This window comes from Cimex lectularius, unplaced genomic scaffold, assembly GCF_000648675.2.
Source record: "Cimex lectularius strain Harlan isolate CLEC.00 unplaced genomic scaffold, Clec_2.1 scaffold3, whole genome shotgun sequence".
In the NCBI taxonomy this organism is placed as follows: domain Eukaryota; kingdom Metazoa; phylum Arthropoda; class Insecta; order Hemiptera; family Cimicidae; genus Cimex; species Cimex lectularius.
Window position 1 is genome coordinate 3,033,359 of NW_019392688.1, and position 22,065 is coordinate 3,055,423.

The following is a 22,065-nucleotide window of genomic DNA, read 5'->3' on the forward strand; positions in this document are numbered from 1 at the left end:
ATTAAAATATTTGAGTTTTTGTGGTAGACAATTTTTTTCTTTTCTGATCATCGTAAAAATCGAAGCCCGTGAATGGATTCATTGTCATGACTGATAACGATAATGAAGTTTACTAACCGGCGAACTTGTAAACAGTGATCAGTGTTAAGCTAAGGTTTTTATTTTTTCTCTTGCTCTGTTTCTGTGGAAATAATGGGACTGCTCACAGACCCGTCTGGTCTGCGGGGACGTCCGTTTCAGTTCCTTGTTAAAAACCACGGAGGGATTTGCGCTTTTCTTTATTTACTGTCCGTTGTTTGGTACTGCCTGCTCGCCCACGACCAGATAAACGCTGGTAATTTCACACAGAATCCGTTTATAGACGAGTATCTGCAAATTTTCAGTTTTTAAAACTAGGCTTGTTTGGTTCGACCTGCTGGGTAAACTTTCCCAGGTCAACTGACTGTAAACTTTTAAGCTATCAGCAAGCCTAAGAATCCCTTGAAATACTGCTAGTATGCAGAATGGGCAACTTTTGTTATTTTCCCCAGGTACTTACCTTTCGGAGAACGCTCTTCTTCCTGGCCTCGTTGCGCTTGACTCGGATGTGTCGAGGGATGTCGTGCATTATGTCGAGCTGCTTGAAGCAGTGCTTGATAGGGAGCCTGACACTCTTCCGACATCTTGGATCCGTGGGACTTTCACCCAGATGGGCATAGAATCCTACGTTCACAACTTTACTCTCAAACACCCCTTAAACCGCGGGCTGGTAAATTGCGACTGTCTTGGTTGTTTTCTTAAAACTAATGTGTGATTTATAGAGCTATGAAGGAAAGAACGTGTACGGTATTATAAGAGGGGGAGGGTCATCCAATGAAGCCATCGTTCTGTCTGTGCCGTTCCGAGGGAAAGATTCACCCTATCCAAGCACAAAGGTGTCCATCGCACTGCTCCTTGCGATCGCCCACTATTTCCGAAGTAAACTTTTGTGTAATTATTTGTCTTATTCGAGGGTTTCTAGTTTTGTGTTTTTAGAACAGAAATATTGGGCCAAGGATATTATCTTGCTAATAACACAACATGAACTTCTTGGCACACAGGCATGGCTCGAAGCATACCACGGGACCAGCTGTGGTACAAAAGGTAAGCTTTTTAGAATTTATGCTTTATTGTCAATTACAGATGATTATTGAACAAAATCGTGTCTTTTTTATTTATTTTTCTTAACAAATTGATCTAAAGTTAAATTGTGTTAAAATTTAGAAAAATGATTTGGGAACAGCTGTAGATTATCTGACCTGAGTAGACCAGTTTGACATTAGGTTTATGTCCTTATACAATTTTTGGGTAAACTAGATTTTATAAATTCAAGTTGCGTGAAGAATTTTTTCTCTACGGATTGAGCCTTAAGCTTGAATTTGAAAGAGTTTGGTAAAGAGTTGCATTAAAATTTAGAAAATTAAGATTAGAAAAAGTTGTAGGGAAAAAGCTCAGGAAACTTAAAGTTGTGGTTGATTTTTTTTAAACCTGGGTTAAGTAAAATATACCAGCTGTGGTACCAAAACCGAAGCATTTTATATTCATATTCTTGACAATTACAAATGATTGTTCAATAAAATTGTGTGGCTAAATTATTTTCTCCACAAATTGTACTTTAAAAAGCTTGAATCTGTGGAAGAAATTGGTAAAAAATTGTAGTTAAAATTCAGAAAATTAAGATTGGAAGTTGTAGGGAAAAAGTTCTGGCAGAAATTTTTTTTTGGCAAAACTTTGAGTAGACTGAATTGAGAGTCGGTTTGGGTTCTTATAAAATTTGCGGGTAAATTAGATTTACAGATTTAAGTTGGCTTGAAGCATACCAGCTGTGGTAAAAAAGCTAAACTTTTCAAATTCATATCTTGACTATTACAAATAATTATTCAATAAGCTGTGGAAGAATTTTGTGAAGTGTGCCAGTTGTGGTACAAAAGTTTGCTTTTTCAAATTCATTCGTTAAAAATTATTGAATCAAATTGTGTGGCTGCATTTTTCTCTACAAGCTTTAAAAAGTTAAGCTGCAACAATTTGTTGAAGAATCTTGTTAAAATTTAGGAAATTAGGATTTTGTATAAGGTTGTAGAAAAAATGCTGGAAACAAAAGTTCTGGTAGCAAATTCTGTTTTGATGATGCCTGGGTACCAGTTTGAAATTTGTTTTTGTGCTTAATTGTAGGCAAGATAGTCTTGAACAGCATGCCAGCTGTGGTACAAAGTTGTTTTTGAAATTCTATTACATATGTCATTGAATAAAATTGTTGTAGCTAATTTTTTCTCAAATTTGCCTTAAAAAACTTGAAGCTGTGAAAAAACAGATTGGTGACATTCTATAAACTGGGTAGATTTATTTTTTGTGCTTATTTGTGGGTTGTACAAGAATAAGCATGAATAATAAGTTTTTGAGCTTAATTTTCAGTAAGCTATATTTATAGATTTTTTGGCTTGAAGTTGCCAGTTGTGGTACGAAAGTTAAATTTAAAAATTCATATTCATGATTACAGTTGGTCATTGAATAAAATTATTGTAGCTAATTTTTTCCTCAAATTTTGCCTTAAAAAGATTGAAAGCTGTAAGAATTTGTGTTAAAGTTTAGCTAAAAATTAGCAACAAAAACTGGGTAGACAATTTATTTTTTGAGCTTATTTGTGGGTAGATTTGAGATATTTTAAGTTGGCTTGAAGCATACCAGCTGATGTACAAAATGTAAGCTCAGAGAAAATACTGAGACAACTTTTACAGCATGAAAAACTGAAGCTTAAGACAAATATCTGGGTATTTGTCTAAAAAATTGCTAAATTTTTTGTGAATATTTTTTTTAAGAGTTCTAATAGTGAATGTTTTCCTAAACTGGCAGAATTTTTACAATTTTTTATGTCGAAAATAGAGCTAAAATGGCAGTGAAATCAGTTTATGTGTACATAAAAGCTGGAAAACATCTGTTAAAACTAGAAAAAATTAAATCATTTGTCAATTAGTTTTTTTATACTTTTGATATTTCCTAAGTTTTAAAGATTTTCTAGATATTTGACCAAATTTTAACAAGATTGAGACACAAAATTTAAGGTTAAACTCTTGAGTCAAACTAGTTGGAGTTGGAAAAATTTATGCTGAAATTAGAACTGTCAGCATTTTGTTTTGTGAGCTTGATTCAGAAAATTGAAGAATTGTGGCCTGAAAATTTTTGGGAAAAAAGATTGAAGTTCCGGCAGGAAATTCTGGTTGCTTTTGTTAAAAAAACACATTTGACCAAGGAATCAGTTGGATTTAATAGAAAATTTGATCAAAACAAATATAATTTTTATTTAAATACAAAAACTTGAAAAAGGTGGAAAGATTTCTGGCAGAAAATTCTGTGAACTTACATGAATTTATGGTGTAATTTTTGAGTGAATAAACGAACGTTTTGTAAATATTTTTTGTTTTAGAAACTTGTGTTAAATGGTGGAAAAACAAGAGTGAGTAGTTAGTAGAGGGAATTGGTTTTAATTTTTTGTCAATATTCTGTTCAACAAACGATTGAATTTGTTCAAAATTTTTGGCAGAATTGGTCAAAACAATTTCTTTAGAATTTAGCAGGTAATTTCACTTAGTGGGCAATTTTGAGTACGTTTGTTTAATTGTGGTAGACTGGAAATTTGTGGTCATTGACTGAGAAACTAGAAGTTCTGGCTGAAAATTTTAATTTTGGTAGAATTTGGTTGAAAATTTTGTCCTCTATACAATACAATACAAAAAACAAGAAAATACACTACTGTAATAAAAAACAAAAGTAATTCAGATGATTAACATGAACTATTTATTAATTTTTGTGTTTTTATCTTTTACATTTTTTCTTCTATAATAGATGGAAAAGCGCAAGTAGTTTTTATCCAATTAACAAAAAGTAGGAAAATGGAGAGAAATTGCGGTGTAAACAGTCCTTTTTCGTGCCATTGTTTTATAGTTTTTTTACCTTCCAAAAGTGAGGTGGTGGCGGCGGTCAAGTCCAAAAAGAAGAGCAGCTATTGCGAGTAGGAGAAAGGGGTTTGGTTTCCAAATCATTCCTGAAACAAAAAATAGTTGTCTTTTTTGTTTTTGTTTTGCCATTGATTTTTTTTCAGCTATTAGACTAACTGCTTACCAAAGCTTGGACTTCCTGAACCTCCACCGCCGCCGCCAGATCCACTTCCGCTAGCGGAATCACTACCACTAGCAGAGTCTTGTTTTCCACCAGCCCTTGGTCCAACAGGTGGAGATGGTTTGCTTTCCTTGCTCGGAGGAGAGTCCTCAGTGCTTACAGCACTGAAGCATAGAAGTGCAGTGAGAGCTGCGGCCAATAGCAGCCCTCTCCCCCAAGATCCTCTCATTCGGGCTTCTTTTTATAAAACTCTACTTAAGATGTAGTTGTTCAATATTTTTTTTTTTAGATTTCTTTTAAGTCTTTAGTATTTTCCTCCTGACGTCATCCGGTTCCTTTTTAATAATTGGTGTGCTGATTTATTTTCCTTCTGGTTTTAACCCCTTCTCTTTTCGTCCCTTATCGTTTTTGAACCTCTTCTGAAAATAACATTACAGAAATTGAAACTCATTGACTAAGCAGTGTAACAAAAAATGTTTTAAAAACATGTAGTGAAAGAAACAATCCACAAATTTATTCACCTATATGATCTAGCTTTTTTTTTAAAAATTGAAGAGATTAATGATAAATTTTGTTTTTGAGAAGATCTGATAAGAAAAAATCTACACTCCTTTTGGAAAAAAAAACCTTTAAACCAAATAACTTAAGGTCTTAACCCAAAAGTTAGTTGGTTCCAAGTTTTCTTTGAAAATGAATCCATATTTCTTGTTGGGCTTGTTGGATCTATGGTTTTGTACCTTAGATGAAAAAGGAATTATTTTTTTAACAATAAATTGGCTATTTGTTTTGTAATGTAATGAAAAGAAAGGATTAAGCTTCTAAATAAAAAAAAAGTAAATAAATAAAAAAAATAAAAAAAGGACAGCAAACTTGTGCTTAGGATGAGGGAAGATCAATAGTTTTTGATCGTGGAAGAGTTATAAACGGAGATTCAAAGTTGAAATAAATCAAAACAGTTGAAAAAGAAAAAAAAAAATTTTCTCAAGTCAAAACATTTTGGGAAAAATTAAGAGCAATATTTCAAAAACAAGTTTCAAAAGATAAGAGTTGCAGTTGCAAGGTCCGAAAGATTTTAGCGATGTACCGAAGAAAAAATATTTTTTAAGGTTTAAAAAAACCGTGAGGTTTTTAGGGGCAGGATATTACAATTGAATTTAAAAATTTTGAGAAAGGGGCCTACGGTGTTTATTTGGAATATTGGAATAATTTAAATCACGGGGTCTTTCTTCTAAGCAAAGTCCAACATTAAAAGACAAAATACAAAAAAAATTGAAGTTGAAGTACCAACAGACTAGGTTCGTCAAGATAAAGTTCCTTCAGATCCAAGTAAACTAAAAGCAATTGAAAATTAAGAATAATTTAACCCACCTATCAATCCCTTCAAGTCCCATTAAGAAAAACTTCAACTTAAAAAAAAAATCAGAATTAAAAATTCAACTTACCTTATCGAACGACCACACAAAACAGAATGCGACGCGACCAGAGCTTCACTGGGAAAACAATTGATTCATAAAACAAAAGCAGTACGAATTTAAAAAATTGAAAAAATAAACAATTTTAAAAATACTAGATAAATTGATGAAAGCGTTTTTTCGCGTATTCGGAACCGCTATCCCATATACAATGGCGATTATAGATCTTAGAATTTCCAAGAAGTCCAGGTTTTGTATTTATTTCAACAAAATACATCGTGTGTATATTTGTATATTTATAAAGGACAAACGTAAAAAAATATTACTAACTATGAAACTACTTAGGAACTAAATTTCATCAAAAAAATAGGACATTTTGAACAAAATATAGTAAAAACGTATAGTTATTTTTTAAATAAAGGGCATTGCTTTTTCAGTTTAAAAAGAAGCGCCAGCTGATTTGGTCTTGATTTAAAAAAAAAATTAATTTTGAGTAATCTCAAACTAAAAAATAGTTGATTTTTCGAGCTATCCGCTAGTCATCAAAACCAGAAGAAAAAAATCAGACGTTTCGTAAATTTTGTTGGCCGAAGTAGTGAACTGCTTTTCTGACTTTCTTCTTATACTTTCTCCATTTTGTTTCCTTTTTTCCGTTTTATCGAACTATTAAACTTTCTCATTACAAACAAAATCTGCCTGATTATCAAAGAGAAAAACCTCCAAAAAGGCCTAAGGGGAAAATATCCTTAAGTACCTCGAGACAGCAGTTATTTTTGGGTTTTCATGTAAAAATGGGTAAAAAAATACCATCAGCAACTGATAGCAAAAACCACTGAGAAACGTCGGGCACGTCGTAGATTCAATATTTGGTTTTTGTCAGTAACATACATAAAAGGGACTGGGCTGATAGAACAATATACAGACCAACCACTGAAGTGATTGATTGTCAAACCAGCGAGAATAGACGGACCTGGATGATAGGAGACAAGCTACAAATTTATATATTATACACCGAAGGCAAAAAATTCCGCCCACTTGTAATATAACTTGATTTGTATATATTTTCATATATTAATCAAAGTTTTATTATTGTGTCTTTGTCTACAAAAGAAAAAAAGAAAAGAAAATTGCTAAGGAAAATGAAAAAAAGACAGATAAAATTTGTTTTAGATTTTTAATTAACATTTCAATATCCTGTATTTCCTCCTCTTGCCTTAATTACCTCTCGAAGATGCCTCGGCACACTTTGTACCAGTCTGGAAATGTCTCTTTGCTGGAGGTTAGCCCATTCTCACGAAGAGGCCTTTCAAGATCGTGGAAGTGATGGACGTGCTTTTATTCGTCAGTGTTTGATGGGGTTCAAGACTGGAGAAAGGGCTGACCAGTCTAAGACCTGATGTTATGCTGTTAAAGGTCGTTTGCACTATGCAACATGTAGACAGGCATTATCGTGCATTAGAATAGGAATGTCGCAGATTTCATCGAGGATGGGCAACACATGATGTTCCAAAATTTCATCCACCTAGCGAGTGGCCGTCAAAGAACCTCCACAAATTGAACCAACTCTGTGCAACTGTCCATTGAAATTCCCGCCCGCACCATCACTGAGCTACATTGAAAAGGTGGGCTCTGGGAAAAATTACAGGCTTCATAACTTTTATTTCGTCTTCTCCATATTCTTTCATGCCCATCTGAGATCATAGGGCAAATGTACACTCATCTGTAAAAAATACAGCAGACCAATCGTCCAAAGACCAATGGCTGTGTTCTGGAGCAAATGCGAGCCATGCAACTCTGTGTGAAGAAAGAATGTATTAAAGAGTGAGTGAGTTTGGTCTAGAAGCTGATTGCATTTGGTAGCTGCAATGACCTAGCTGTTGATAGCTCCTGGCAGCTAGACGGATAAGACGAAAGTCTGACCCCAGCCTGCCAACATCCAAGTTGGTGATTCTTGAGACATGCCAGTGATTTATTGTAAATGACAAAAGATGGAATTGCCGGTGAACTCTGATAGGCTTAACTCTGAACACGTGTGTATGTACGTGTGTAGATTTAAGCTTATACAAATGAGTTAATCAACTTGGATTATTTTTTGTGGGATTTCCTCTTGCACTCTGCAAAGGAATCTCATCTAAAAGACCAAAACAGCACGGATAGTCATATCAAAATGATGATACATGACCAAAATACAGGATTATTTGCTTATAAATGGCCTAAAATAAAATTTAAATGATCTTTTTGAAAAACAAAACAGTCAAAATTGATGAAACAACTTAACTAGGAAGAGGAGGAGGCTACAGAACACATTTTATTTTTCTGTGAAGGTCTTTGTAGGTGTAGGATCTTGCAACTAGGATAGGAAAAACCACAAGAAGCCACTGCCAAGGCTATTTTGGTCCACTTAATGTGGAACTGCAACAACGACGGTGGTACAATGTGGTTAAGGCTTGGGGCCCAAGAAAGGTGTACCTTGTGTCCTCATCCACATCCCTTTGTCAATCCAGGTTCCTTCATTCTTCCTTGCGACCCCTCCCAACCCTTGGTTACAAGTGGGGTGTCCGGGCGCAAAATAATGGTGTAGCCCTGAGGCAACCTCTCTGAAGCACAAGCTGTACTCGTGTCAGCCTCAGGTTGGCATGGGGTGGCAGGTGCCTTATCAGAGGCACACGAGGGTTAGGGTACCAGATCCTGTCTGCATAGACGGGGGAGGGTGCATAACCATCGGTACTAAGGGGTAGCAAATGTTCCAAGGTTCAGCCCCTGTTACACTGGGAATGGACTTGTAGTGGTTCGTGGTGACGCCCCTGGTGGGAACTTAGAGAAGAGGCTGTCTTCTATCTGTGACCTTTGTACAAAACTTATGTATGACCGTCGTTATACACCCGGCCTCACGGGATACGGCGGATTGGACCGAAGTGTATAAACGTTGAGGACACTATGATTATGCTGACAGGGTCCCTTGAATATGTGAGTAGTGGAGGATGGAAATGGGTAGTGAATCGGTTGCTCCTATTCAAGTATGCTTTGCATGCAGGTGGAGGCTGAGCTTGATTGGAAGCTTTTACCGTAGGCAGTCTCCTCTAGGGGTGGTTAGTAATTCCACTTTAAATGAAACCGCAGCCGGAGTGGATCTGGTAGTTTCTACACTGGGAAGCCCCAATACTCTGGGAGATAGAGTGACCTTCTCTATCTAGGGAGTGCGCGGGAGGTCAGGCTGATGTATTTTGGCTTAGGTAGCCTTTTACGCGCGGCATACGGTTCACTGCTTAATGCGGATCCGACCACTCAGAATGGGTAAACAGGGAGCAAGGTTGTCTTGGCCCCTCGGGGCTGAGCTGCCTCTACATCAACGCTGCGGAAGTAACACCCTTCTGTTGTATGCGGAGGTGCATCAGCTCTCATCTTGCGAATCAAAACGTCGGATAAGGCCAAAAGGCTAGGTGTGGACGTAAAGATCCTCATTGTCCTTTTAAGGATGACTGAGTATTCGGGAAAGCAATGTCAAGGCTATTGAGGTTGCTTAACAATTTGAAACCGACAAATGAATTATAAAACACAGGAGAAGACATCAGATCTACTCAGATCGAGATGCAGAAGGCCTTGTGGCCACCTCTTTTATACCTATTCCTAAAGAACTATAAATAAAGTAGATCAGTTAAATTATGTTTTTATTTATTATTTTTTTTCTCTGTGTTATAGGAGTGTTGGAAGCTGGTGAGCTTGAAGCAAGAGGGGGATCTATTCAGGCAGCTCTCAATTTGGAGATCCACAGCTCCCGTATCGAAAGGCTAGAGGTTAAGCTCCTCGGGCTAAACGGTCAGCTTCCAAATCTTGACCTTGTAAATCTCGTCCATCGTATTTGTGCCAAGGAGAGGGTAAAACATTCTTTTGCCGGAAGGGTACGTTACTATTTTTTGACATAAAGTTTTACATTTTAAACGGTTAATTTACAGGAAAAACTTCATAGTCTTTCTCCTAAGGAACAATGGCTTTATTCACTCGGGACCATGACGACAATGGTGCTCGGACAAGCGACTGGAGTACCAGATGGGAATCACGGTCTTTTCCATAGGTGGTTGATTTAAATAAAACTAAAAAAAAGTCCTTTTCTTGCTTTGATTTTAGTTTTTTAGTTTTTTTTTTTTTTTGAAATTTCAGGTTTGGGATAGAGGCAGTGACTGTTGAGAGTGAGGAAAAGGTTGGTGCAGGGCATGGTGTACCTATGAGGAGTGTGGGGCGTGTGGTTGAAGGGGTGTTTCGCTCTATAAACAATCTCCTCGAGAGGTTCCATCAGTCTTATTTTTTCTATATACTAGCAGACACAGACAAATTTATATCTATAGCACTCTATATTGTTTGTATTGGAGCACAAGCAGCTCCACTTCTTATAAAAGCTTTCGCCGACCAGGTCAGCTTACGAAGCCTTTCCGATCAAAAATCTCCTGTAAGCACAAATAAAAAGATTTTTAAACTGCAATATAAATTTGCTTGTTTTACACAATAATTTTTTTATGACTTTTTTTTCCAGGATTATTCTTACAATGTTGGAGGAGTGTTTTTAGCGATACTGTACTGCTTTGTGCTCGGCCTTATGGCTTTTCATGTACCAGTTTTCTTTTCGGACCTCCTACGGGGAATTTTCAGCACAAGAGCAGCCGTTCTGACAGGATTTGTCGTTTTATCCGTCTTTGGCATTCTCACCATCGAGATATTTGGGCATTTGTGAGTTTTTCTAAAAAACAATTTTGATACAAAATTTTAAGTCACCCTTAAGATATATCAACAAAATTTTGTAAGCAACAAACAAAACTTTGTACAAAACTAGCTTTCAGAAAAAAAAATTATATAAGCTCTCCTAATCATTCTATACAGGGTTTAAAAATCAATAATTTATTTAAATATTTCTTATAAATTATTGATTATATTTGATGTTAGAAACTTCTGAGGCTGTCGGTGGCCACAATGGTTGCAGCATCAATACGGTGACTCATCACTGTAAGATAATGGTCTGACATATTTAGAAATGGGTTAAAAAACAAAAACAAAAAACACCTGCATAATACAACCTTATAGGTGAAATTTCCTCATAAAAATATAAATAATAAAAATAAAAAACATATTAGAAACTTACTACACGACTTTAAAACTATTGTAAAGATTGATAATATAAATCAATGTATATTTAATGCATTGAACTAATTTAATAATATTTAAAATCATCATAGATTTGACAAATTTGTTAAAAATATTACTGCTGAACACTAGAATAAAACAAATCCTTAATCTTAATCAACTATTCTTAAAAACTACAAACCAGACTCTTTTAATAAAAAAATTTGATTGATCAACCATTTTGATCAAGGAATCACTATAAAAACCATTGTATGTTAATGTAAAATCTGACTTAAATAGTTGCAACAAATAAATAATTTTTAGGTCGACGCCAAAAGAATGGTCCCTGCTTAAAATATCAGCCCTTATTCATGCAGCAACGATGCTCCTGGCAGTGTCCATGTCCAACTTTTCCTTGGCGTTCGTCAATGGCGTACTGATCGTCCCGATGGTCCTCCTAGTGTGCAGCGGTTCTTCAACGTGGTGGAGAGCGGTAATTTGCCTCCTCTTTCATCCCCTGGCGATCGCCAGCTTCTTTACAGGCCTGTCACAATTGAGGCAAACGGGCGAACTCGAAATCAAAGCCCTCCCATCCGCCCTGTCGGAGGCCGTTGCACTGGCTGCCCTCGACTCATTGGTTTACGGCTCAGCGACACTCATCCATGCTGCTTTTGCATATACACCTCTTTGGCATATGTGTTTCATAATTTCTCGGGCCAAACAGATTCAAATTAAAACCAAAAAGGAGTAATGAATCAACATGTAAATTATTGTGATAACTGAACCTTAATTCTGTGTTTAATAATAGGTTTGTTAATTTTTTTTTAAATAAAACCTTTCTTTTGTAGCTTTTGATTCAAAACAATTAGAATTAATTTTGCCCCAAATTTAAATTTTTGTGAACCTCAATCATCACAATTCATCGTTTTTGAATTGTTTTGCTTGTCAGTTATAAAATTATTGCAATACCAATGATATTTGGTATGAAAATATAATTTAAACATGTTCATAAAAAATATTGAGCCTCTGGTATAACCTTAAATATAAATATAACTTGGATCCCCTGATTATTCAACATCGTTGGGAAACTGATTTATTATCGACTTACTTGTATAAAGATAAGTTTAACATAAAGTATGTCTTGAACTCCCGTATGTATTTATTCACAAAGAAAATAATTGTTGAGATTTTGCAAAGTGGTGAACTTGTAGATTGATCATGTCCAATCATCCTGTTCACTTGAAAGACTAATAAAAACAGGGTAACCAGCACATGATGAAACTAAACCAACGATAATAGGCAGACCATAATGTTAGGTGATGATTGAGCTATGAAGAAAATGATTTAGAATAAATTATTTGTTTATAAAGAGAAAAATGTACCAAACATTTATTTTTTGCGTGGCCAGATCAGATAGAAAAAACAAAATAAAAAACTATACAATTTTTTTAATGATTTAGTTGGTAATCAAGTGCTCTAATAAAAATTGTTAAAATATAGTAAAAGGAATTATTTTGATTGATATTCAAAAAAATGATAGTAATTAACAAAGCTACAAAAAAATTCCACTTTGCAATTTGAGACTGTGTTTTGTAGTGTTTTCTATTTTGAATTCTATTGTACTATGAACTCCTTGACTTAATAAAAGGTAATAAATCTGGATTTTTGAAATGTAGGCAGAAACTTGTAAATTAGAGATTCCATTTCAAGTATATGTTGAAACAGTTGAAAGTGCTTAGTCTCCCATCCTGCAGATAAGAGCAAGAGTTGCCCCGATAATAAGTTCTTAATGTTTGGTTTCAGCGCTGCTTGAAACATTTTGATAAATACCTTTTCAACTTCAGTCCGATTCAACGGTGTTTCTCTCTGGACAAACTAATTATCTGGATTAGTGCTTTATATAAGCTCATATGTGCACACGCATGTACCTGTGAGTTCAGCGCTAATCACTTTTCATACTGTCCATTTTTCAAATTGTACACTGGCAATTTCAGCTTTTGTACTTTAAAGTAAATTGAGAATCACCTCTGGGTGTAGGCAGTTCGGTATCTGACTATGGTCTTATCAATCAAGCCGCCGAGGTTCGGCTATAGGAGCTACCAACCGCTAGGTCGTTTCAGCCCCAACAAAATCATCCCTAAAACCAAACCCATTCACTCAGGGTGGTGGAGTTCCCATATCACCCTTTACACCTTACGCCCTAACCTAATTGAGGGTTGATGGGGTCTCGATATTGTACCATCAGCCCTCTCAAGCTGTACCATCATGCCAATAAAAACATTCACTCTTAACACACACTAGGAGACAAAAAATATCAGTATTACATACAATAATATAAATATTCAACTTAAATGCTTTTCTAATATCTTAATCTTAAATGTTTGTGCATGCTTAATTATTCTTCATGTATGAAAAGGATAGCAATATGACTTAAATTTTCCTGTGGTTTACTAATCTGGTGGACCAAAGTTAAACAAAAACTAGCTATCTAAACATTAGGCAGCATACAAAGACTGGTAAACCTAAATCACAATGGCAATGAAAACAACGCTGTCAATTGCACTAGAAACACTGCTAAACCTGCTTCAAGGAGAAGCGAGGAAAAGCTTATATAGGCTCCAGAAACAATCAAACTGGATGAGAACTAAACCCTTCAGGCAATACAACAATAAATAATAAAAGCAGACACCAATTTTTAGAAATGGGAACTGACTACATGATACCAGAAACACTACAACTTCTCAAAAAGTCTCAAAAGAAAGAGAAGAAGAATTCAGGAGGAAATTGGATATAATGATATGGTGTACAGATAGCTCAACAGATAGATATGAAAGAACCCAAGCCCAAAACATGAATGAAACTAATTAGGAAAGTGCACCTCAGACTGTCAAGCTGAAATAAATGTCATCAATGATAACTTAGAAAATCTTAAAAGGTTACACTGACAAAAAAGTTCTCTTCGGATTAAAGCATTAGCATGTAAAAATTCACACCAAAATTATTCAGTGAATGCAACCAAAATCTCCAAAACCTGGAGAAACATAAAACCTGATGATATCTTGGGTATCAGGACACAAGGGAAGTTTATGTTATGAAAAGGCAGACATACTGACCAGAGGTAGATCCTCAACAGTATATCGCACACCCACAAGAAAAGTGACACAAGTCGAAAAATTCTAAAAACCGGATTATATATATATTTTTTTCAAAAGGTGCAGCATCATGCACTTTTGAATTGGTGGGTTGATACATTCATATTTTAGAGTTTATTTGCACATTATATACAATATATGTACAAATATATTAAATATTTGTGAAAATGACTTACATCAAATGGACAAACTGATTCTAAATTCGATGACAACCAACAAGAACGAAACTGCCATTAATAATGGTAATGAAGTCTGTCAGTTTTCAAATTGCACTTCTTTGACAACTACTTTAGTGCAAAGTGTTACGGATATTGGATCTTCTTGTTCCAATTTGATAACGAGCATTGAGAAGAAACGTATGACCTGTATTGCTGATAATTCTGGCTTCTCAGATTTTACTGACAACTCTGGAAAGCATGAAAGCTCAGCTTCAAAGTTGCAAGTCAAAAATGCTACAGAAAATCTAAATATTGTAAATAATGACTAACCTCAATTATATTGTATGCAAAAAAAGGTGATTATATGTCCTTAATTGAATCTAACAGTCCAGTTCTTTTGCTCCGTTTTCCCTTCATTGTAAGAGCCATCGACCAATTTTTCACTCACAAACTCTCTGGGTCAAGGTCTTGAAGAAAAAAGCAAATTTAGTTGTTACTTCCAAGTTTTTGACCTATTTAAAGGTTATCATCATGGCCTACATTAATTTCACATTATTGAAAACAATTGATAAATCAGTTGTATAAATATATGAAATCTTTGAAGGAGAGGACATCACCAAATCACTCCCCAAGATAAAATGGTCCAAAATCTTGGAGTTTGTGAACAAGTCCAAGAGGTTTATGCAGGACATGTGAGCCAACCAAGGACCTTTTAGGGATGGGGTACGAGTCTACCCAGGCATTTAACCCCTCGGGTCTTGGTCGCCCACCCTACATAATATATATATGTTGTATAAATATGTTTTTATAATGGATATTTATGTTTATTTGTTATGTTTGTATGTTGTGTTACTATCACTAAGAAATTAATATCCTTACAGACATTCATTGGTCACCATTAGAGTTAGAGCTACCGACAAAAACTACCTAGAGCCAATATATACACGTGTGACGACTCAAAAAGCTATAGTTTTTTAGGGGCAGTTCAGCTGGATTTTAAAAAGTTTTGTGTTTTCTCTTAAGACTTGGACAAACTAAAGTCAATATTGATAGATCATGACAGTTTTTATTGCCAACAGTAATGGCATGTACTCAATGCATAAATAAAAACAAAAATAAACTTCTATCTCTACTGTAAAATTTTCTTTTGTTGAGTTGTGTCACTTTTCTTGCGGTGGGTGATATAAATCACCACTCTGAACCTATTCTTGAGATAACAAAAACAAACAGATCCTCGATAACAGAATGGATCCAAAAAAGACAACTGTAGAGGTGCTAGATGCAGTAAACTTATGCCAAAGCAACCCTCACCTTAGCAAACTTACTGATACATTTAGAGCTAAACTCAGAGGAGTGATAAGACTATATACTTTGTTACTGGAATCTGAAAAAAACCTGTACACAACATTATGATCCCATTTGTAGATTATGCAATGAGGAGAAATAAATATAGACGCAAATGTATTAATCAGGGTGTAATATACTGTGCCCTTTAAGAGCTGTATTTTATAAAGCACACCGGTAAGTCCTATTTCATCAAGGAACTTGATTAGTAGGCCTAGTTTCAGTGGTTGAATTTCTTCTGTGGTCACATTGTACGTCCCAAAGCACTTCCTCCTGCGAGCAAATGTTGCACCACAGATTACACAGTTAATGGGTGTGTTGGTGTCTCCTCTGTTTCTTTGCAGAATCTGCATGTGCTGTCTTGGGTTATACCAATTTTCTGTCTGTTTAGTTTGCAGCGTCCTGTTAAGAATCCTGTTAGGATTCACAATTTATTCCTGCCTCCTTTGACACATTCTGTAGTTTCTTTTCTTCCGAAATTTGTTAGGATATTCTTTGATTGCCTGTGTCCAATGAGTGAATTCCATTGTTCCTTCATTTCCTTTTTTTCCTGTCTGAGATACTCATTGATAGTGTGGGTTCCTAGGCCACAGAAGGGTTCAGGTCCTATCAGCAGTGTAGCAGCTCCTTTCCTTGCAAGGGTGTCCACTTTCTCATTGTCTTCTACTCCCATGTGTCCTGGACCCAGCAGAGGCTGACTTTGTTCTGCATACCTAATACGTTTAATTTGATTTTGCAGTTCAACACCATCTTTGAACTAATGAAATTTGAGCTTAGTCCTTGATGGCTGCTTGGCTATCTGACACAATATCTATTTCTTGTTTTTGTAGTTTGTAGTATGTTTTAGTCAAGTTGAGTTGAGTACATCTCTCGATTGCGTAACCCTCAGCTCGGAAGATACTGGTGTGAATACTCCTGCCCGTGTACCTTCTTGTGTTCTAGATCCATCTGTGTACGAAAAGTGCCATTCTTAAAGGAGGTGTTTTCCTCTCGTTCCCATTATTTTGTGGTACCTAGATTTATTTGGAAGTTTTGCTCAATAGTATAACCTGGGATACAAAGAAAACCCAGGGAAAAGAATTGTACCAATGACAATGACCTAGTACTTCTTAGTTGAAGGATTGAGTCAATTGTACTGAACTAAGGACTTAGGAAAGTAGAATAAGCCAGAAGCCTGCACTGCTCGGGGAATAAAAACCCCAATTTCGTATTATCATTTCATGAACACCCATTTGGCCGTGAATTTTCTGTGAGGGTATGCAAATAAATAATTTAATTTTACAATTTCTCAAAACAGTTCATGAAACAAAATGTGAAGTGTTTTCCCTTTATTTCAGCCTGTTTTGTTTTTAAAATATTTCCAAACGTTTTTATTTCGTCATTACCCATCTATTTAATGTTTTATTATTTAATTTCGATGGGAGATGAGTTCTTTCCCTCGCCAGATTCGGATCTCGTATAAGGAGAGTCCCATTAGGGAAGCCGCTATGTAATTTTCGCCTTCAATATATCACCGGAGGATAGTTTGTGGCGGAGGGGGCAGCGGTGTCTTTGTTTCTCTCTCTCTCCTCGTCCTTATCGAGATCTCTATCCACGGTCTCTAAATGACCCTCCCCGGTTTTTATATTAAATACAATCCGCGTTAGACGGGCTTGAAATCGTCTTTAATCCGGTGATGGGGGAGGGTGAAACAGGGCAAAATATCAAAATATTTTGGGAAAGAACGTGGGCAATTTTGGCCATTGGAACGATAACGAGTCCGATAGTAAAAACTCAAAGGAATAATTTTAAATGATTGACTAGTCAATTTCCAATCGTTTGGCTTCCTATTTGGGCTGCAAGTAACGGAAACATTTCATTGTCAAACATGACATTGACACCCTTTGCAATTCAATTGTAGTTAATGCTTTGAACTTGATACAAATCATACAATTTTTATCCGTCAAAATCAAGTATGAATGATATGTAAATAGGAGTGAATATATTTAAGAATGAACTTGAGTATGAACGGGTTTGGAACTGCTTGCGTTGGGTGCTGAATTGGCCTGGCTGTTGACAACCCAAGACTGAGGTCTGTCCCCGGACTGCCAACTCTCGGGGTGGTGATTCTCGAGTCTGCCCCCGGACTGCCAACACTCGGGGTGGTGATTCTCGAGTCTGCCCCCGGACTGCCAACACTCGGGGTGGTGATTCTCGAGTCTGTCCCCGGACTGCCAACACCCGGGGTGGGTGATTCTCGAGTCTGTCCCCGGACTGCCAGCACCCGAGGTGGGTGATTCTCGAGTCTGCCGGCAATTTACTGTAAATAGCAAAAGCTGGAATTGCCGGTGGACTATTGCCAGTAGGCTCGACTCGGCATGTTTGTTTGTATGTACGTACATGTGCAGATTTGAGCCTATACAAATCCAAAATCAAGTGCAAGCCCATTTGGAAACCAGTTATCTCCATTGTGAGCATGGTTTCTTTTATAGTTGTTATAATCTCTGATGTGGGGAGACTTTATAATAATTACATTGAAGCTACAACAGTATTTTTCATAAATTAATCCCAATTTATGTTTAGTGGTCTAATTGACCATATTAATTTTTTCAATTAATTATTCTTTTTATGTGAGCTCTTGGTTGAGATGAAAAAGGTCGTTGATTCGAATCCCGCTCGTGACACTTTTTCATCTCAACCAAGACCTTACGTAAAAAGAATATTTAATTGAAATTTTTCATAAATATATAGTACAGTTTGTTTTTATTTTGTTAACACATTCTCTTCACTGACATTGCCAGGAGTAGGGTTGACGACAGTCTTCCCGTTTGACTCCAGCTTCTAACGTATCAGGGTGTTTCCCCTGTTCTATTTTTAAACCCTATACCAGAGCTATATGATGATTCTGAAAAGAAGCATGCTTTCATGACCAACAGGTTAGCCGAAGTCTTCTACCGTTAATGTGAATCTATCGCATTTTATTCTCTGGTTCACTAAGGTTGGTATGTTATTGTTAATGTACAGCAGGTGTTAAGACTAGCCGTAATAGTAAGTGGTTAATGGATGGCCGGTCCTTCTAATTAGGAAATACCTGTCAGCAAGGTCGAATTCAAAAGTTGTACATAATGAGTTTGATCGTTTTTTCATCTTAAGTGTTTTATGCCCATTGGGACTGCAAAACTTCTTGTAGGTAGACGGTTGCCGGTCGTTCTGGCTTGGTCCTCGCAGGTTTGGTCTACCAGATTTGGGCATGTTCAATAATGGGTTAGCTTGAGGGAAAGGTGATGAAATTAAAAGCCAAACCAGCGAGTTGATTGATGTCTTGTTGTCTGCGAGATGATGATGAACCTATAGCTCAGTCGTCTCAGATCAACCTGCTCTGCCTCGCCATTTCGCCAATTTTTTAAATTTGTAAAAGGTCTCAGCTAAAAAAAACACAAAGACAAGCCAACGAAAATGGAAAAGTGACGAAACGCGTCTGACAGACTAAACCATCGAAAATAGATCAAAACGAACTGCTATACATTTATTTCCAGCGAAATATTGTTTTGATGCTTGCGAGGTGACGAAAGTGTGTACCTTTGTCAATCTGGTCCGCCCATTCCCTCTGATTTTCTACATATATTTATCAATGGAGTTTAAACATCATATCTGGGGAAAATTTTTTATCTGAAAAAATGTCGAAAGCATCTGCCAGACAAAAACAGCTAATCAGCCTGGTGGACCAGGATGAATAGGGTTGATCAAGATAAAGATTAATTTTCAACAAATGAATAAGGAGCATCTATAATTTTTCACTTACCAATCGATTTTGAAACGATATTTAGAAAAATGGTCCCAGCGAGGTTTCTTTTTTAAGAAGTCGGAAGTGTAAGTCGGAAGCAGTAGCATAGTCTAAAAGACAAAAACAGCGAGAATGGGCGGACCTGGACGGTCGGAGATTATCACCTCAGATAATCAGGCTGTACGTACAGTTTGGTCGTCTCAAATCAACCTAGTCCACTTATTCTCGCTGGACTACGGCATCTTCCTCCTTTTTTCCCCCCAAACGTACAAAAATCACCTTTTTGACTAAATAACACCAACCGGAGATGCCGAGATGCCTCGCCAGCGAGGATAGGCGGACCAGGATGGCTGGAAACGACTAAACTAAGTTCTTCACCTTACAGACCTCAACAAGAGATATCGAACTATCAACTTGTAATAGGAATCTGCAGGCACAATGTAGATCAGATGTAGTTTGGTCGTTACCTATAACTTTGGTTTACCTACCCGTTGGGTTAAGACCTCGATAGGCGGACCAAAATGATCGGTAACGACGAAATTACAGGTTCAACACCCTACAGACCACACAAAGAAATCTCACAAGATATGTTATTAGCTTATTAGAAATTAAGAGTCTGGCTGGTGCAACTTGCAGCTTAATTCTCCGCTTATTCTCGTCGTTTTCGGCATCTTCCATCTACGCCATTATTTCAAACGTACAAAAGTGACACGATTGACGATAACGCACAGACTAACCACTGAATATGAAGAAATTCTGAAACCCATATGGCCAAACCGAATAAGTGGGACCACCATTACAGGTCCAACAGATGAAGAAATTTCAGAATACCTTTATAAAGCATTTGTCCAATTACCTCTGGACCCCATCATGTTTAATTTATCAATCATTTTTATTGCGTGTTTTGGCAAACAATGTATAATCAGCAATCAGTACACAAGGGCTTTCTTTATCTATAGAAGGTTCAACTAATAGCCACAGATCTTTAGGTCGAACAGCGGTTTTTAGCCATCTGCTAATTCTTTCATGAGGTAGAGGTGATGGACTTACTTCTGATTGGCATGCTTCTGGAGGTTTTTAGTAGTTTTTATACTTATAAAACTTATAAAATCGGCCAACCTGACAAGTAGAATAAACGATGGATTTTGTAATCAATCATCTTGACACGGCGATCAATGTCATCAATAACTACACAAATCGCAACTGTTTGACGCCCAACGTCAGGACATTTAGCAGTCCAACAAATTTATACCAAGTAAGTACATTACTAATTTTGAAAAGTATAGTTTAATAAAGATTTTTGAACTGACGATGGACTTATCATACAGACTTTCTTTTTAAAATAATATCAAGCAACTAACTTAAAAAAAAATTATATTTCCATTTGCTTTGTTAAATTGCATGTTAAATATTTATCAATGAGAAAAATAATACATTGAAAACAAATTGTGCAGATTTTGGTCAATTAGCCACATCCATCCAGAAGGGATCTTCCCAAAGAATACATAAAAATCACAATAAAATTAATGTTTGGTTGCACATAAGCCGTCGCTATTTTCACGTTGTAATAACTTGCTTATTTTATTAACTCAAGGTTTTGATTAACTAAAGCAATTATAATCTCGAAAAAAAATAAGAATGCCTACTAGGTTTTGCTGTGGAATGTGATATTGGACCTTCTATTATAACGCATACTTTCCAAGAATTCCTTGGAAGGATTGGTGGTATAAAATTTTTATTTCTATTTCGATATCTTAATCAACCGGGTGTGAATGTGTTTTAGATTCCTCCGACGTATAGGATAACAAATGATAAAATAGCAGTGGATGAGTATTATTTTATAAAGCCTTTTTTTTTTTTTTTTTTTTTTGACGATTTAGGAGAAATGGATGGATGAAACCTACTGGAAGAAAGTATATGTTGATATTGGACGATTTCTTGTTGAGGTCTGACCTATAAACCATTGTTATCTTGGTTCGCCTATCCTCGCTTTTCTATCGGCCAACTGAAGAACATATTTTAAGATCATCAGAATCAAGTGTATTTAAGTCTGTTGAGAAGCGACATTGAGACATATTCTCTTAATAAAGTTTTAAAATCGATTGGTTGGTGAAAAAAGTATGGTTAACTAAGTTGCTAATTTAGTTATTGAGATATATAAGGTGGACATGTTACTAGATCATCAATAATCATGCTAGTGCGCCCTTACTGCTTTGGTTTTGTAGGTCGTTCAATTGTTTCGGAATTTCTTCATGATCAATGATTATTGCCCTGTGTGTTATTCAGGGCAATCGGATTGGAAAAAGTGGCGAAAATCAGCGAGAATAGGCGGACCATGTTAACCCGAGTCGATCAAGTTGCACACTCACTGTTACAATCTAACACCTTATCTGACGTTTTAAATAATTGCTTGGTATTCCTAAATAATCCTGGTTCGCTCATTATCGCTGTTTTTGTCTGACACATAGTCAAACTGCAACACCATCAGACTATGGTCCATTAAAATTGCCTAATTATGAGGTAACCTTAACCTGCTGGGACATTATATATACAAATGGTTTCAAAATCGATTGGTAGGGGAAAATGACCTGGAATGGAAAATGAAAGGAATGACCAGCGATGAACCTAATTTGTTTATTGAGATGAATACGCTGAGGTTTGCGAGATGATAAATCTGTATCTAAGATCATCTCTGGTCATCCAGGTCCGCCCATACTCTCTCGTTTGTTTCTGTCCTATCGGCGTTTCTTCATATTCCCCCTGTGTGTTATTCAGGGCAATCGGATGCTTTTTAGGATTGGAAAAAGTGGCGAAAATCAGCGAGAATAGGCGGACCATGCTAATCTGAGTCGCCCAAGCTGTATTCTCAACTTTTCAACAACTTTTACGTGTTTTAAATAGTCGCTTATTAATCCCAGAGCATCATGGTCGTCCATTCTCGCTGTTTTTATCTGCAGACGAATGGATAGATTTATCAGTATCTGCTCCATTTA

At 36.3% G+C, this 22,065-nt stretch overlaps 2 protein-coding genes across 3 annotated transcripts; one reads left to right on the forward strand and one right to left on the reverse strand.

Moving 5' to 3' along the window:
* The first annotated feature begins 50 nt into the window (after positions 1-50).
* LOC106662151 (glycosylphosphatidylinositol anchor attachment 1 protein) lies at positions 51-14,999 on the forward strand. 2 transcript variants are annotated; one of them, XM_024225852.1, is made up of 9 exons: positions 51-334; positions 531-748; positions 801-957; positions 1,015-1,122; positions 9,243-9,442; positions 9,497-9,615; positions 9,702-9,987; positions 10,072-10,265; positions 14,847-14,999. In XM_024225852.1, exons 1-9 carry the CDS (start codon positions 193-195, stop codon positions 14,941-14,943), a joined length of 1,521 nt encoding a protein of 506 aa, XP_024081620.1. In that variant the 5' UTR covers positions 51-192; the 3' UTR covers positions 14,944-14,999. The 2 variants fall into 2 exon arrangements, with proteins under 2 accessions (XP_024081620.1, XP_014241474.1); XM_014385988.2 differs by lacking the exon at positions 14,847-14,999 and adding an exon at positions 10,980-11,510 and having other exon boundaries at positions 57-334.
* Positions 3,788-5,665, reverse strand: LOC106662153. Its single transcript, XM_014385991.2, has 3 exons — positions 5,574-5,665; positions 4,135-4,550; positions 3,788-4,057 (listed from the first exon to the last, which is right to left on the reverse strand). The coding sequence occupies exons 2-3, from the start codon at positions 4,358-4,360 to the stop codon at positions 3,963-3,965; spliced, it is 321 nt and encodes a 106-aa protein (XP_014241477.1). The 5' UTR covers positions 4,361-4,550; positions 5,574-5,665; the 3' UTR covers positions 3,788-3,962.
* Positions 15,000-22,065: the final 7,066 nt, after the last annotated feature.

Coding starts and splice junctions, on each gene's coding strand:
- LOC106662153 (XM_014385991.2), bottom strand. CDS start 4,360: ATGAGAGGATCTTGGGGGAGAGGGCTGCTATTGGCCGCAGCTCTCACT. Junction 4,058..4,134: donor TTCAGGAAGTCCAAGCTTTG/GTAAGCAGTTAG, acceptor TTTTTGTTTCAG/GAATGATTTGGAAACCAAAC.
- LOC106662151 (XM_014385988.2), top strand. CDS start 193: ATGGGACTGCTCACAGACCCGTCTGGTCTGCGGGGACGTCCGTTTCAG. Junction 958..1,014: donor GATCGCCCACTATTTCCGAA/GTAAACTTTTGT, acceptor TTGTGTTTTTAG/AACAGAAATATTGGGCCAAG. Junction 1,123..9,242: donor GACCAGCTGTGGTACAAAAG/GTAAGCTTTTTA, acceptor TCTGTGTTATAG/GAGTGTTGGAAGCTGGTGAG.